This window comes from Scyliorhinus canicula, chromosome 9 (assembly GCF_902713615.1).
Source record: "Scyliorhinus canicula chromosome 9, sScyCan1.1, whole genome shotgun sequence".
Lineage (NCBI taxonomy): Eukaryota > Metazoa > Chordata > Chondrichthyes > Carcharhiniformes > Scyliorhinidae > Scyliorhinus > Scyliorhinus canicula.
In genome coordinates, this window is record NC_052154.1 from 74,761,876 (window position 1) to 74,778,800 (window position 16,925).

At 47.2% G+C, this 16,925-nt stretch overlaps 1 protein-coding gene across 7 annotated transcripts in view; it reads right to left on the minus strand.

The window, feature by feature from the left end:
* Positions 1-774: 774 nt before the first annotated feature.
* The window catches only part of fbxl8 (F-box and leucine-rich repeat protein 8), a 49,522-nt gene continuing 33,371 nt past the window's right edge, over positions 775-16,925 (minus strand). For all 7 annotated transcript variants that reach the window (XM_038806927.1, XM_038806926.1, XM_038806924.1 and 4 more), the window contains one exon: positions 775-3,541. In XM_038806927.1, coding sequence (XP_038662855.1) covers positions 2,563-3,541 — 979 coding nt within the window. In that variant the 3' untranslated portion in view covers positions 775-2,562. The remainder of the gene's footprint in view (positions 3,542-16,925) is intronic.

The window sequence follows — 16,925 nt, forward strand, 5'->3', positions numbered from 1 at the left end:
TTCTTATAAGGTCGGAAGTGGGGACATTTGCTGATGATTGCACAATGTTCAGGCCCATATGCAACTCCCCAGGTACCAAAGCAGTCAGTATCCATGTGTCAACATTCAGCCTTGGCCTGAAAAGTGGCAAATAACATTCACGCCCCACAAGTGCCTGGCAATGACCATCTCCAACAAGAGAGAATCTAATCATCTCCTCCTTACATTCAATAACATCCTAGGGGTTACCACTGACCAGAAACTAAACTGGGCCAACCCTATAAATACTCCCAAAGTCCTGTCCACCATCTAAAAGGCACTAGTCAGGAGTTTGCTGGCATACACTCCACATGCCGTAATGAGTGTGGCTCCAACAACATCCACAGAACTTTAACACTATCCAGGATAAAGCAATCCACGTGATCAGCACCCTTTCCACCACCGATGCACAATGGCAGGGGAATGTCCTATATACAAGATGCACTGCAGCGGCACACCAATGATTCTTCTAAACCCATGATTATACTATCTAGGAGGACAAAGGCAACAGAGGCGACGAATCGCCACCACCTGTACGTTCCACCTTCAAGCCGCATATCATCCTGGCTTGGAACCATGTCGCCGTTCCTTCAGTATTACTCGATCAAATTCCTGGAACTCCCTTCCCAACTGCATTGTGGATCCAAGAAGGCAGCTCACCATCACCTTTCCATAGGCAATTCAGGAGCAATCAATATTGGTCTCACCAATAACATCCACATCCCATGAAAAAATTAAAAAAAATATACAGATGTGTTATATCCAGTCATGAATCTGTATTAATATAAGAGTGTTACAATCACAGCATACAATACTTGCACCATGACTGACAGAGTTTCTCAACAATAAAACCGTGCATTTATAGAGCAGCTTTCAATGTAGGAAAACAATCTCAGGCACTTCACACGAGCATTGTCAAGGAAAATTTGACACCGCGCCACGCAAGAGATATTGGGGTAGGTGACCAAAAGCTTGATCACAAAAGGTGAGCTCTAAAGATGGGAGAGAGTGTGGTGATTAAAATTGGCAACAAGCAAGAGGACAAAATGAATGAAATTCAGAGATTTTAGAAGGATTATAGGGTTAGCAGAGGTTTACAGAGGTGGTGGGGCCCATATTCATGGATAACCACTTAATTACAAATGTATCCAGAATGGCAATGACTCCAGATATTTTCAACATTTAAGAAGGACGTTACAACCTGCTACTTCCTTACCACGTCCAAGGTTGTGAGCGGGCAAGCAGGAAATAGAAAGGTGACCTAGGAAGATTTACATTAAGAAAGCAGACACCCAAGATCAAAGAAAATGTCTGTGGGAAAGCATTTAAATTAAAAAAAAAATAGCTATTGCATTTAGGAGTTATCAGGTGACTTGAATTCTTATTGTAATTTTAAAAATTGCAGTTTATAGATTCTAGATTTTTAAAAACTCTCCGTATAGCTAACAGTTATAATCAGGACCAATGTATTTTATAAAAAACAATTTGGCACTCCTGAGACTCTTTTCACACCTCTGCTAATACTCTCAAACATCACTAGAATAAATTCTCTGACAGATTATAATGTCTGTTTATGAAAAAGGAGCGAGTGTTTTTTCATAAATAGATGGCCAAAAAGTGAAATTTCAGTTCTGGGATCTGCTAGTTATGTGGTTCATTTGTGCAGACATCCTTGTATTTTGCAAAAGTGAAACGAAGTTAATAAAAAAAGGCAAAAATGCTGACAGTGCAGGGGGAGCAACGGAAACACTGAATGAAATGTGTGCTCTTGTCAGTGCCACCAGAAAGTGTACCTCTGATTACACTCAATATTAAAGTGGCTCTGTCCATCTGGCAACTCCAGTGATGGTCATGTCTGTACTGTTTGTGTTGGTCCTATGCCTCTGCTCTCCCTTCTGCCCTCTGAAGGCTACTTTGTAAAAGGGGGAACTTGGCTTCTCATCTGCTCAGAGATGGGCTGTTTATTTTACAAAGTACTTGTCGTCCAGTAGGTTTATGAATGAGCTGAGCGACAGGATACCATGATTTTAAAAAATGTAACTAATGGGCCGATGGAAAGAGACTGAATGGGCCTGGTGTGTCACAACCTTACGGCACAACATAATTTCATATGACGATGCAAATACTCCAATGCACTCAAGTGATTCTGCTCTGTTTAGGAGGCTAAGTAAAGAGCTTTGCTGATTGAAGATACAAAATATAATACATGCCTCCACCAGAGATATAACCATATGTAAAGAGAGGGAGAATGGGGCGAGGAGATAGTTCTCCATCTCATCTTCCTTCCAGCAATTGCGCAATGACTTTCAAGGCTGTTAGTTTTGCAGAAGCTGGAAAGTTTCCACCTGTTAGTGTCTTTTACTCTACCAGATTGTTTTGTTCAAACTTAAAACTTTTCAATTTGCAAAACAAATAGGTCCCCTCCCCTTGGGCAGAGTCCCTGAAAAACAGATCTTGTGCACTCTTTTGAAGTCAAGTTTAATACAGCAAATCAATGGATGATTCCTTCTCATGTCAGAAGACAACTCTGATCAACTCCCAAGTTCATTGTAGAATTTCTGGCAGCCAGGGGTGTGGCTCTTTCGATGTCTTCAGTGTATACTTGCAGAGTCTGGGACAGTGGAGGAGGAAAGCTTGCACAACAGCCACAGACACCACACAGTAGCAATGAATCTCCTCCAAAGACAGGCAGCAAGATGCCAGCTGCAACAAGGCCTGGTTCAGTTTATCAGAGGATGTTGTTTGCAGAACTGCCCTTTTCAAAGTGCTGTGATAATTTTGAGAGATAAAGCTGACCTGCTCCACCATAAATGTGAAGGTGTTTAATTCTATACTAGCCACTGGGATAGCAGGCTGAAGGATTTGCGGTATTTTCTTAGCAGGGACTGTATGGTCTAGCTCGATGTCCACAGAAAGAGTTTGGTGTCTCTTTGCCAAAGTCTTCCACATCTCCTCTGAGATAGTTGGGTTATGTTGATCCATGCGTTCACAGTGCAGCTGGAGGAGTTTCAGGGGCAGGCGCTTGGCATTCAGCAACTCAGCAAGGACAGCTTCTGTCAGGCTTGTATAAAACAATCCCAGAGCAGACAGATTTGGGCAATGCCTCAGGGCCTCCTTAAGGGTTTCGGAAGTCACCTTGCACACAAATGTCTTATTATTGATGAATAAACTCTCCAAACGTGGACTTCTGCTGGAGACAAGTTGAATGGTGCCATCATCCAAAGTGAATGGCATTTTTCGGAAGTCGATGTGTCGGAGATGCAAGTAAGAGTTTTTTTTGAATAAATTGTTGACACTTTGCAGCAGGTCTTGCCCAGAATAGAAGTAAGGATTTTGGCCAGTGCACACCATAGAGAGGCCCAACAGATTGGTTGCCGTTTCAGACAAGTTGTGCAGAATTCGGGCAAAGTTCTTCCGATTTGCCTTCAAAGACTGATCACACATAATCTTCAGATATTTTACATTATGCTGGAAATGTTGGCATACATGCACATTCCGGTCATTCTCCTCCCCCGAGTCACACCTGTCATCAAAAGCACAGCGAGGTGTTAGAATAAATATACCTCAGGAACAAGGCACAAACCAGAGAAAAAATAGTGACTAAAAATGTGCTCCTGCTATAAGCCAGGACAACATAGTCAGCCTACACACAATAGGCTGACTGCTCCAGTGTCGGCTACTGTAAGCTAGGGTCAAACTGGGGCTTAATAAGGATTTTAACATCTCAAAAATGTGTTTATAGACCAACAGAAATGTCATTTCAGAAGCAGGCACAAGCACTGATCCAGTTTACTGTATGTGAACATGAAATGAAGGATTAAATAGGGTCACCGGAATAGACTTCACTTTGCCCAGTTAACACTCCAACTGTTCCCTCTGGACTGAAAACAGAATCATAGAATTAACCTCAATAGTCACATCTAGGCTAGAGAGATGGTCATAGAATGGTACAGGATATAAAGAGGCCATTCAGTCCATCATGCCTGTGCCAGCCCTTGAAAGAGCTATTCAATGAGCCCCAGTCCCCTGGTTCCTTCTCCACAGCACTGCATATTTATCCAATTTCCTTCGAAATGCTACTTTTGAATTTGCTTCCACCAACATTTCAGACTGTGCTCTGGTCGTTCTCCCTACCAAAATGGAGAACTTCAAACTTCCCTGCACTAAATTGCCTCTGCCACATCTGTCCATTTCACTGATGTGTCTCCAACTGAAGTTTGCCACTATGCTTCTAACTGTCAACTGCATTTCCATGTTTTGTGCCATCGGCAATTATGCCCTATTTACCCATGTTCAGGGAAATAAATAAAATAAATAGCCTTTATTGTCACAAGTAGGCTTACATTAACACTGCAATGAAGTTACTGTGAAAAGCCCCTAGTCGCCACATTCCGGCACCTGTTCGGGTACACAGAGAGAGAATACAGAATTCTCAGCTGGAACAGGAATTGAACCCGCGCTGCTGGACTTGTTCTGCATCACAAACCCACTCGCCCACTGAGCTAAATGCTGAACTCTGGGGTGCAGCATTGTATGCTTTCCTCCAAATTACTGTTACAACTGCTCTCTGCTTTCTGACCCCGAGTCAATTTTCCATCCATATAGCCACTGCCCTTGTCTGAAACCGTGGTGGAAGCAAATTCAATAGTAGTATTCAAAAGGAAATTGGATAAAATCAATGAACTGTTTCCAAGTGAACCCTTCTACTGACCCCGGCAAAGCGAATTTGATCTTCTCCAAACTCAGGAATTCTGCTGGTCGTTCACCCACACCCCGCTTCAGCAGCTCCGAGTCCCCCTTCTGCACTGTAAATTCTATGATAATCCACCACACAACAAAATCTGTCTCCAGGCCATCAGTGAGGCAAATGCCAATACATCGGCCTCTCTCCCCACCTGGACTCCCAGGTCTTCTGACAGACCAAATATTGTCATCTCCAGCCTTGGGCCCACCTCCCCACCCAGAACCTCGGACATAACATCCAAAAATCCCTGTCAGAACCCCTCAGTCTTTGGACACGGCCAGAACATGTGGATGTGATTCACGGGCCCCCTGTGCACTGCCCACACCTGTGTTCCACCCCCCCACAATGAACTTGCTCATCCTCGCTACCGTCATGTGGGCCTCATGCACCACTTTAAACTGGATGAGGCTTAACCTCGCACATGATGAGGATGCGTTAACCCTCTGCAAGGCCTCAGCCCATGTCCCGGCCCCCACCCAGATCCTCCTCCCATTTGCGCTTAACATCTTCCACCAGGGTGACTTCCCTCTTCATCAATTCCTTATAAATATCCAACACCTTCCCTTTCCCTATTTTGCCAGCTGGTCTTGCAACGCCAGAGGCGGTGGACCCGGGAAGGGCGGCACCTCACCCCTCACAAAATCCCGATACTGCAGGTACCTAAAACCATTCCCCTTGGCAACTCAAACAATTCCTCCAACATCTCAAGCTCCGAAAATTTGCCTCCTATAAACAAGTCCCTGAAGTATCAATCTCCTCCTGCTGTCAACCCTGGAACCTCGCGTCTAGTCTCACCGGCACGAACCTATGGTTTTCGCAAATCGCGTCATTACTACATACCCTCCAACCCCAACTGCTGCCTCCATTGCCCCACACCCTTAAAGCCAACATCACCGAGGCTTGCAGAGTACCTGGCAGGCGAGAATGGCAAAGACGCCAATGACAAAGCCCTCAAACCCATTCCCCTAACCAATGCCACCTCCGCCTCCACCCTCCCCAGACCAACCTCTCCTCCACAGCCCCATTCCACACCATCGCAATATTTGCCACCCAATAATAATTTATCAAATTCAGCAATGCCAACTACCACCCCACCCCACCAAAAAAAAAACCCGCTGCACTTGCGGGGCCTTCCCCACCCACACAATCCCCGAGATCAACACATTAACTTTCCTGAAAAAAGACTTGGGGACAAAGATAGGGATGTTATGAAACACGAGCAGAAACTTAGGCAGCACCGTCATTTTCACTGTCTGCACCTGCCCAGCCAGTGACAACGGCAAAATGTCCCACCTCTTAAAATCCACCTTCATCCCTTCCAATTGGGCCAAGTTCATTCTATCCAGTTGGGCCGAGTTCCATGCCACCGGAATACCAAGATACCTAAAGCTTGTCCCCACCACCCTGAACGGTAACTCCACCAACCTCCTTTCTGCCCTCTGGCATTGATTGGGAACACCTCTCTCTTTACCATGTTCAATTTATTTCTGGAAACAGGCCAAATTCCTCTAAGATCTTCATAATCTCCCAAATGCTGCCCAATGGGTAAGAAACGTACAATAACAAGTTACCACATGCAGTGAAACCCGATAATCGGCGCCCCGCCCCACAATTCCTCTCCAGTCCTTTGACGCCCTAAGGGCCATTGTCAACGACTCTATCGCCAAGGCGAAAAGCATCAGGGAGAGCCGGCACCCCTGCCTCATCCCACGGTGAAGGTCAAAGTACCCCAAACTCACTCAGTTCGTCTGCACACTCGCCACCGGCGCCTTATACAGCAGCCGAACCCGATCCATAAACCCCCAGCCAAACCCAAATCGATCCAGCACCTCGAACAGATATTCGCACTTCACCCAGTCTAAAGGCTTCTCCGCGTCCATCGCCACCACCACGTCAACCTCCTGCCTCCCCGAGGGCATCATAATCACGTTAAGTAACCTCCGCACATTCGCCGACAGTTGCCTTCCTTTCACAAAACCCTTTTGATCCTCCCCAATCACCCCCAGCACACAGTCCTAAGATGCAAGCACCCTAACCAAAAGCTTGGCATCAACATTCAATAACGATATCGGACGGTACGACCCACACTGCTCCGGGTCCTTATCCATTTTTAAAATCATGCTATCCAGCACCTCCCTCAGTCCAACCAGGGCCTGCAGACCCTGAACCCTCCTCCCTCCTCTACCTTGGGAAACTCCAAAGTATCCAGGAACCCCCTCATCCCCTATCAGGGGCTCCTATAAAAGGCCTCAAATACCCCATTCACCCCTCCGGGTCCATCCCCATCTTACCCCTCTCGTTACTCACTCTACCCATCTCCCTTGCCGCTGCTTGCTTCCTCAACTGATGGCCAGCATCCTACTCGCCTTCTCCCCTTACTCGTAAACTTCCCCTCGAGTCCTCTGCAACTGACCCACAGCCTTCCCTGTAGACACTAACCTAAACTCCATCTGTACCCTCTCTCTCCTTCAGGAACCCCTCCTCCCGCAGCAACAAGTACCACAGGTCTTTGCAATATGATATACCTTAGCTTTTGTCTTTTTGATGTCTTTGACCTCCTTGTTTAGCTATGGATGTCTTTTACTCGTCTTACCATACTTCTTTCTCACTGGGATATACTTTACTTCTGAGGAATTGAGTATCTCCGTAAACAACTGCTCATCAGCTATCTTACCTTTTAGCCTTCCTGCCCAATTTATACGGGCCAAATCTGTCCTCAAGCCTATGTAATTTCCCTCAGAATCAGCATGGTTTAATGAAGGGCAAATCATGTTTGACTGATTTGCTAGAGTTCTTCAAAGATGTAACAAGCAAAGTGGATAATGGGGATCCTGTAGATGGACTTCCGGAAGGCGGTTGATAAGGTGGCGCACAGAAGGTTAATTCACAAGGTGACATGGGATTAGAGGTAACTTGTTAGCTTGGATAGAAGACTGGCTGATGGGCAGGAGACAGAGAGTTGGGATAAATGGGTCTTTTTCTGGATGGCAAGATATAACTAGGGGTGTCACAAGGTTTGGTCCTTGGGCCCCAGCTATTTACGATCTATATTAATGACTTGGATACAGGGATATAAGGTTCTATAGCCAAATTCGCAGATGACACAAAAATAGGTGGGACAGTAAGTTGCAATGTGGAAATAAGGACCTTACAAATGGATATAAATAGGTTAGGAGAGTGGGCCAAAATGTGGCAGATGAAATTTAACGTGGATAAGTGCGAGGTCATCTATTTTGATTGAAAAATTGGAAAGGCAACTTATCTAAATGGGGAGAGACCTTGGGGTGCTCCGATGCAGAGGGATCTGGGTGCCCTCGTGCATGAGTAAAAGAACACGAGCATGCAGGTGCAGCAGGTAATAAGGAAAGCAAATGGAATGTTGGCATTTATAGCAAAAGGATTTGAGTATAAAGCTAAGGAAGTGTTGTTGCAACTATACAAGGCATTTTTCTGGATGGCAAAATGTAACTAGTGGGGTATCACAGAGTAAGACACCACCTGGAGTACTGTGCAGAGTGTTGGTCCCCTTATTTGAGGAACGATGTAGTGGTATTGGAGGCAGTTGAGAGGAGGTTCACTAGATTGACGCCAGAGATGAGGAGTTTGTTTTATGAGGAGAGATTGAGGAGAGATTTAACAGATTAGGCCTATACTCTGTGGCGTTCCGAAGAATGAGGGGAGATCAAATCAAGGTATACAAGATGCTAAAAGGTATGGATAAAGTAGACATGGAGCTGATGCTTCCTTTTGTGGGGCATTCTAAAACGACAGGTCAAAATCTTAGAATAAGTAGCAAATTTAAAACAGACGAGGAGAAACTACTTCTCTCAAAGGGTTGTGAATCCGTGGAATTCACTACCCCAGAATGCGGTGGATACTGGGACAGTGAGTAAATTTGAGGTGTTAGACAGGTTTTAAATCGGTAATGGGTTGAAGGGTTATGGAGAACAGGGAGGTCAGTGAAGTTGAGGCCATGCTGGGATCAGCCATGATCACATTGAAGGTGTTTAAGCTCAGGAGGCTAAATTGCCTACTCCCGCTCCTAGGTCACGTGTTCTGGGGAGGAAATGCTCTGGCTGATATTGCAATCCAGCTCTTGGACTGTAGCATTGTAGGTAACAGACGAGGATCATATCAGCCATGATAGAATGGTGGAGCAGACTTGATGGGCCGAATTTCCTAATTCTGCTCCGATATCTTATGAACTTATGAAATCCGGAATCTTCCCCAACACCCGCCTTGTAAAATCCACACAATCCAATTTGGGACATAAATACTTACCAGGACCACCTGCATCCCCTCCAGTTGCCCACTGACCACAACATATCTACCCCCCAGAACGGCAACTACGCTCCCCATCTCAAAGGCCACCATCTTATTGATCAACACTGCTACTCCCCTCGTCTTCCACCAATACCTGCGTTGCCTATCCCTTGCTCAGCCTCGTTTAATTCCCCAACTTCAGATGTGGCTCCTGTAAAAACACCACATCCGCCTTCAAGCTCCTCAGATGTGTGAACACACCCGATCGTTTAACTAGCCTATTCAGTAAATGGGTTAATAAGGTAATCACTGGCTTTGTATGGGCGGATAAGACCCCGCGAGTAAAAAAGGGGATGCTTGAGCAGAGCCGGTGAGGGGGGGCTGGCGCTGCCAAACTTTAGTAATTATTATTGGACGGCGAATATAGCCATGATCAGGAAGTGGGTGCTGGGGAGGAGGGTCGGTGTGGGAGCACGTGAAGATGGCATCAGGCAAGGGCACCAGTTTGGGGGCCATTGGTAATGGCGCATCTGCCGTTCCCGCCGGCATGGTACTCCGCCAGCCCGTGGTGGTGGCGGCCCTGAGGGCAATGGAGGAGGCATGTGGGAGCGGAGGGAGCTTTGGTGTGGTCTCCAATTTGTAATAATCACCAGTTTGCCCCGGTAAGGATGGATGGAGGGTTCCGGAGATGGCAGAGAGCAGGAATTGAGAGGATGGGAGATATGTTTGAAGAGGGCAGCTCTTCTAGCCTGAGGGAGCTGGAGGAGAAATTTGGATTGGCGAGGAGAAATGAGTTTAGGTATCTGCAGGTGTGGGACTTCCTATGCAGGCAGGTCTCAACCTTCCCGCTCCTACCACCAGGTGGGACACAGGACAGGGTAGTTTCTAAAGTGTGCGTGGGAGAAGGGAAGGTTTCTGACATTTACAAGGAACTCATGGGGTTAGAGGAGACGCAGACCGAGGAGTTGAAATGCAAGTGGGAAGAGGAGTTAGGAGGAGAGATAGAGGATGGTCTCTGGGCGGACGCGTTGAGTAGAGCCAACAGTGGCCCGGATGAGCAGGTTCTTTGGGGTAGAAGATAGGTGCGCAAAGTGTGCAGGGGGATCAACGAACCATGTCCATATGTTCTGGGCATGCCTGAAGCTTAGGGGATTTTGGCAGGGGTTTGCGGATATCATGTCCAAGGTGTTAAAAACAAGGGTGGCACCGAGTCTAGAGGTGGCGATTTCGGAGTGTCGGAAGACCTGGGAATCCAGGAGGAGAAAGAGGCAGACATTTTAGTCTTTGCTTCCTTGGTAGCCCGGAGATGGATAGTATTCGTTTGGAGGGACCCAAAGCCACCGATGACGGAGACCTGGCTAACTGACGTGGCGCACTTTCTCGGTTTGAAGAAAATCAAGTTCGCCTTGAGAGGGTCAATGTTAGGGTTCGCCCGGAGGTTTGGGAGGGGGGGGGGGGGGGGGGGGGGGGCGCTGGGGGTTAGCGAGTAGGGGGTTAGTAAAGGTGGGACATGTAAGGGAGGAAGACGGCTTTTGCACTATGTTTATAATTTCATGTATATTGTTTATTTTGTTGTTCTTGGAAAACCATAAATACCTCAATAAAATGTTTATAAAGAAAAACTAGCCCATTCAGCCCTCTCACATTCCACGTAACCAGCCTGGTCAGGGGGCTCTCTGCCCTCCTCCCCTGCCGATCAGCCATACCCCTTCTTGAGCCTACCCCGGCCTGCATCACGCACCCCTCCGGGCCTGCCCTCGGATGTCCGCCACCATTTCTCCCTTCCCAACTGCGCCACACCAACCGTACCCATGTCAGCAACCCTCCTTCCTTCCCAAGTGGAGAAACCGCTCCCCCCATGCCTTCCGCCTGATGACTCCCCACTTCACTTCCGTTAATTAGCCTGCCCAGCCGGCATGGTGGTCCCCGCCCAAGGTCTCTAACTTCCCCTTTCCCCTCCGGTCCACCCCTCCCCACACCACAACCACCAGCAAACAAAGAACAAAAGGCACATTCATCATCGCCGCTCCCCCGTCAAAACCAACCTCAAACAACCCACCTCATACACTCCACCATAAACATAAAGCTCCTCTCCAAAGTTCAGTGACCTCACAGACCTCCCAGTCCATGGTCCCTCAAGTCCATCACCTCCTCTGGAAACTCAAAATAAAACTCTTGTTTCTGATGTGTCACCCGCAAGTGGTCGGGGTACAAAACCCCAAACTTCACCCCCTCTCAAGATGCCTTTACTCGGTTGAACCCGGTTCTGCTCTTCACCAAGTCCGCATACAGGTCTTGATAGATCCGCAGCTCACTCCCTTCCCAGGTGCACCTCCTGGTCTGCCTCGCCCATTTCAAAATATTGTCTTTGTCCAAGAAACGATGCAGCCGCATCACCATAGCCCTAAGCTGTTAGCCTACCTGCGGCCTCCTCCTCAGTGCCCTGTGCGCTCGCTCCACCTTGAAGTGTCGATTAAAGGTTCCCTCCCTCATCAACTGCTCCAGCATCCTCGCCACATACTTGCCGGCCTCCGCTCCCTTGATGCCCTCAGATATCCCATCATTCTGTCTCCTGGAGCGATTCTCCAGATCCTCCAATTTCTCGCTCAGTCTCTTCTGGCTGTCCAAAACCATCCCCAACTCTGTCTCCAACAAGGCCACCTGCTCCTTGTGCTTCCTCATCATCACCTCCAACTTCTAAATCGCCTGGCCCTGAGACTCTAATCTCTCCCCACTCTCTCAATCGCAGCTGAGTGGCTCCACCAACTAAGCCAGGTGGTCTGTTAACCACTGGGTGGGCAGCGCTGCCCCATTGCCCTCCGCCATCTTAACCTGTGGCACATCACGAAAACTGTCCTACTCAAGCTGCACTCTCTTTCTCGTCCTCTGATCCATACACCGATCTCACCAGAGGAGTATTACCTTCCCTGGGAACTCACACACCTTTTGCACTCAAAACGCTCCCCATACTGGTGGGGAAGGACCAACAAAATCCACCTTGAGCAGGAGCCACCAAATGTGCCACCACTCACTCCATGGCTGCCACCAGAAGTCGCAAATCCGTTGGTCTCTAATCAGTCCTCACCCTCGTCCCTCGCTTCCTTTGACACCCTTTGCTATTTATATGCTTATAAAACAAATGTTAGGATTAGCTTTTTAATTCCCCACTAATCTATTCTCATACACCCTTTCGGCCCTTATTCCCTTTATCTGTTCTCCTCTGTACTTTCTTTATTCAACTTGGTTCTCTACTTTTTTATGACCTGGACTTTTATAAGGCTCCGTTATCTGCTTCATTTTAAATATTGTATCTTGAGTTATAGGATCATAGAGTCCTTACAGTGCAGAAGGACATTCAGTCCATCGCGTCTGCACCGACCCCCTGAAAGAGCACCCTACCTCGGCCCACTACCCCGCTCAATCCCCGTAACCCACCTAACCTGTATAGCCCTGGACACTAAGGGGTAGTTTTGCATGGCAATCGACCTAACCTGCACATTTCTGGACTGTGGGAGGAAACCAGAGCACCCGGAGGAAACAAATTCCACACAGTCACCTAAGGCAGCAATTGAACCCAAGCCCCTGGCGCTGTGAGGCAGCAGTATAACTACTTTGCCACTCATGGAACTTCCGAATTCAATGTTGCTCCTTTCCCCTCTCTTTGTAGTTTGTCTGTATCTGAACTATCATCTCTTTGAAGGTCTCCCACTTTTACTGTTTTACCACCTGATCCACCTGGGCCAGATCCCTCTTCAACTCAGTGAACATAGCCTTTTTTCAGTTGAGTACTTTCACATGACTTGTCGTTTTTCATAACCTAATGACCTAATGATATTGTGATCACAGCTGCCCAATGCTTCTCCACTGAAGCATGCTCCACTTGACCTGCTCCATTCCACGTAACTATACCACCTAGCATTGCTTGCCTTCTCACGTGGCTGGAATCATAATCAGATGACTAGTCTTCCGTTATCAGTACTCTGAAGTAATGCCTGAAAATTTGCTCCAATATCTCTTTCCCACTATTTGGTTATCTCTAGTATATACACAGCAGCATGAGAGCCGTTTCTTAAATTGTTCCTTAAATCTAATCAAATCAATTCTGTCCTCGGGAATACTCAAATATATCATCCCTTACTTGAATACTGCTACTCACCCACAAAACTTTTTTGCCTTTATCTTTCCTTTAATACCCTGTAGCCAGGCCTCCATATTGCCATTACATAATAATTCCACTTGGCTAACTGTGCCCGTAGATCACTGACCTTATTTATTGCACTGTGTAATTACTTACATGCATTCCAAACGTGTCTCAATCTGTTTTGTATTTATACCCTGTCTGATTCCTCCTACTTCTGAATTAATCTTTGCTCCAATACGGTTTGTCTCACTCAGTGCTCTGTGCACCTTGTTATCTTCTCTCTGATGGTTCACCTGGCACTATGCCGACAGAATTTTAAAATAGTCCATTTTTTAAATTTCACACATGGGAGTTAGAAATAGTGCAGAATCTATTCCAACACTGCAACCTGAGTTCGCAAACCATACTTATTGCTCAATGCGCAAGTATTCACTTTTTCACCTTTCCCTGACTAAGAAATTCATTGAGAGATTGCCCAAGGCACAGGGAGTGTGCTGACTTGGGCCTTGTGGGTGAGGCACAGGGTGAAACCAGCAAGTCTGAATGCTAGCTGCAATGAAACCAGCAAATTACCATCTGGATTGTGGAGCAATGGAATCTGCAAAGGAATTCTGGACCATTTAAAAATGCTGCCCTTGATTTGCTGCTGCAGGAGAGATATGGAGCTAAAGGGCACCTCAAAGTGTCAGCCATGGCTCAGCAGAGGTGCTCTCATCTCCAAGTCACAACATGTCTATACATAGTATGTAGCCACAGGGTACATGTCACAATGAGTTTACTTTTAGTCTGTTGCAGCCTCAATACCAGTATGTGAACAGTACTCAGACAACCTTTCAGCTCTATCGCAGTATACATAATTACTGCAGGGCAGATTTTATTGGCAGTACTTAAAATGCTTTTAAAGGCACAGATTTGTGCGATCCCCAAAATATGCTGCTAAGAAAAGCTGCTTGTATGTTGCATTTTTATGGATGGTGCCTTGGGCAGAATCTTCCCCGTGCCATGGGGGGTATCAAGGTGAGGCCAGGAAGAATATTCCGAGTCAGTCCACCTCCAGATAATCTTCCCAAAGGCGGGTCGGCACCTGCAGAGCTTACCCATCTAGCAGCAGGGAGTAATCAATCAACATCATTATCTTCCCATCGAGGTCGCCGCTGGGGTATTCCTGGTGACGCCCCTCCTCACTGAGGGTCAAGACCAGCAGGTGCCTGAAAGTGGTTTGACTAGCAGCTTGACCAGGGGAGTGACAAGGCCTCCAATACTAAACACGCTCTTACCTGAGCTGCAGCTATCACTGGACCACAGATAGTGCTGCCAGCCAACCTGTGGAACGGTTTCCCCTCCACTGAGCTGGCACAAGGACAGAGGAGATAAGAGCAGGAGTAGACCACATGTCCCATCAAGCCTGCTCCATTTTTCAATACAATCACAGCTGATCTTAGGCTTCAACTCCACTTTCTCACCCACTCTCTATATTCCTTGGTCCATGAGACACCAAACATTTATTTATTTATCCAGTATTATATATAGTCAACCATGGAGCATCCACAATCCGCTAGGGGAGAGAATTCCCAAAATTCAGAACCATAAGAAATTTCTTCTCACTTTAGTCCTGAACGATCAATCATTTATCCTGAGACCCGGGGCGGCACGGTGATACAGTGGTTAGCACTGCTGTCTCACAGCACGAGGGACCAAGGTTCAATCCTAGCCTGTTTGTGAGAGTCTGCATTTTCTCCCCATGTCTGCGTGCTCTGCATTTCCTCTGAGTGCTCCAGTTTCGTCCCACAGTTTAAAGATGTGCCGGTTAGGTGGGGTTACGGGAATTGGGCAGGGATAGTAGGCCTGTGTAGGGTGCTCTTTCAGAGGGTCAGCGCAGGTCTGACTGGCTGAATGGCCTCCTTCTGTATGTAGTGCAGCAATTCTATGGCTCTATTCGATGTTCCAGATTTCCCAACCAATGAAACAATCTCTCAGTGTAGGCTCTGTCAATCCCCTTCAGAATCTTGGTTGTTTCAATGAGAATCCTTCTCATTCTTCCAAACTCCAGAACGTATAGGTCCAATTTACCTAGCCTCTCATTATAGGACAGCCTTCTCCCCCGAGGGACCAACCTTGTGAACCTTCACTGCACTGCCTTATATCCTTCCTTAAATATGGAGGCCAAAACTACACGCAACATTCCAGGTATGGTCTCTTCAAAGCCCTGTACAATTGTAGCAAGACTGCACTCCAATTCTCTTGCAATAAAGGTGGACGTGGAATTTGCCTCACAACTATGGCTACTGGTTATAAAGGTAAAATAAATAGCTCATCAAAGAGCAACTGGAAACGGAGTTGCCCTTGTGTTCCCCTTCTGATAGAAGCAGCAATCATCTCTGGTGGTGGGACTGCCATCCTTCCAAGGTTGCAGGCTCTCTGATTGTATCTGCAGCATCAGTAACCTGCCCTTTTGTTCTTAGTTCGATGCTAGCCCAGAGGCAGCCATGAGAAGGTCTAACAGGCTGGGGCTGGTGACCTGATGATCAGACTGGAGTCAGGACCTGAAAATGCTACTGATTCATGTTCTTAGCCTAAGGGCAGATGATTTTGCCAAATCTCAGTTTTTACTAAACCTCCCGAGCATAACAATAGGTGTACCGATCTGGAAGACACTGCCTTAAAAGCTAGTGTAGGGAGATTTTTTTTTTTTTAGAAAATATTTTATTGAGGCATTTATAATTTTAACATTTTAGACAACAGAGAGATCCAACACATGCAAAAAAACCCCACAATAATATCCTTGAAGAAGTCTATGAACGGTTGCCACCTCCGAGCGAATCCCTGGAATGAACCCCTTAAGGCAAACTTAATTTTCTTTAACCCAAGAAACCGTGCCATGTCACTGATCCAAACCCCCGACTTTGGAGGCTCCGAGTCCCTCCATCCCAACAGAATCAGTCTCCGGGCCACGCGGGAGGCAAAGGCCAAAACGTCAGCCTCTCTCCCTCCCTGGGCTCCCGGATCTTCCGACACTCCAAATATTGCCATCTCTGGACTCGGAGTCACCCTCCTTTTCAACATGACATCTGAACATTCCTGACAAAATCCCCTCAGCCTCGGACACGAATCGCAGGTCTTCCCCCACACAGCCCACACCTGCCCTCCACTTCCTCAAAAAACCTACCCATCCGAGCCAGTCATAGGAGGCCTGTGGACCACATTGAACTGGATCAAGCTAAGCCTGACACACGATGAGGATGCATTGATTCTCCTCAGGGCCTCCTCCCATAACCTGACTTCCAACTACCCTCCCAGCTTTCCTCCCATTTCCTCTTCACCTCCCCAATTGGAACCCCTTCCCACTCTATCAGCTCCTTGTATATTTCCGAGACCCTCCCCTCCCCAACCCCTGTTTTTGACATCACCTTATCCTGTAGCCCCCTTAGTGGGAGGCGAGGGAAGGTCAGGACCTGCCGCCGAACAAAATCCGGTACCTGCAGGTACCGGAACCCGTTCCCACCCAGCAACTCAAACTCCTCTTCTAGCTCCTCCAAGCTCGGGAAACTCTCCTCAACGAAGGGATCTCCAAATCTCTCAATCCCTGCCCTCTGCCACCTCCTGAAGCCCCCACTTTCATAGTCTGTACTCTCCCCACCAGTGACAGCGGGAGCAGGTCCCACCTACAGAAGTCCCCTTTCATTTGCTCAATTAACCTGCTCAAATTTAGTTTGTGAAGCTGACCCCAGTCCCTTGCCACTTGAATCCACAGGTACCTAA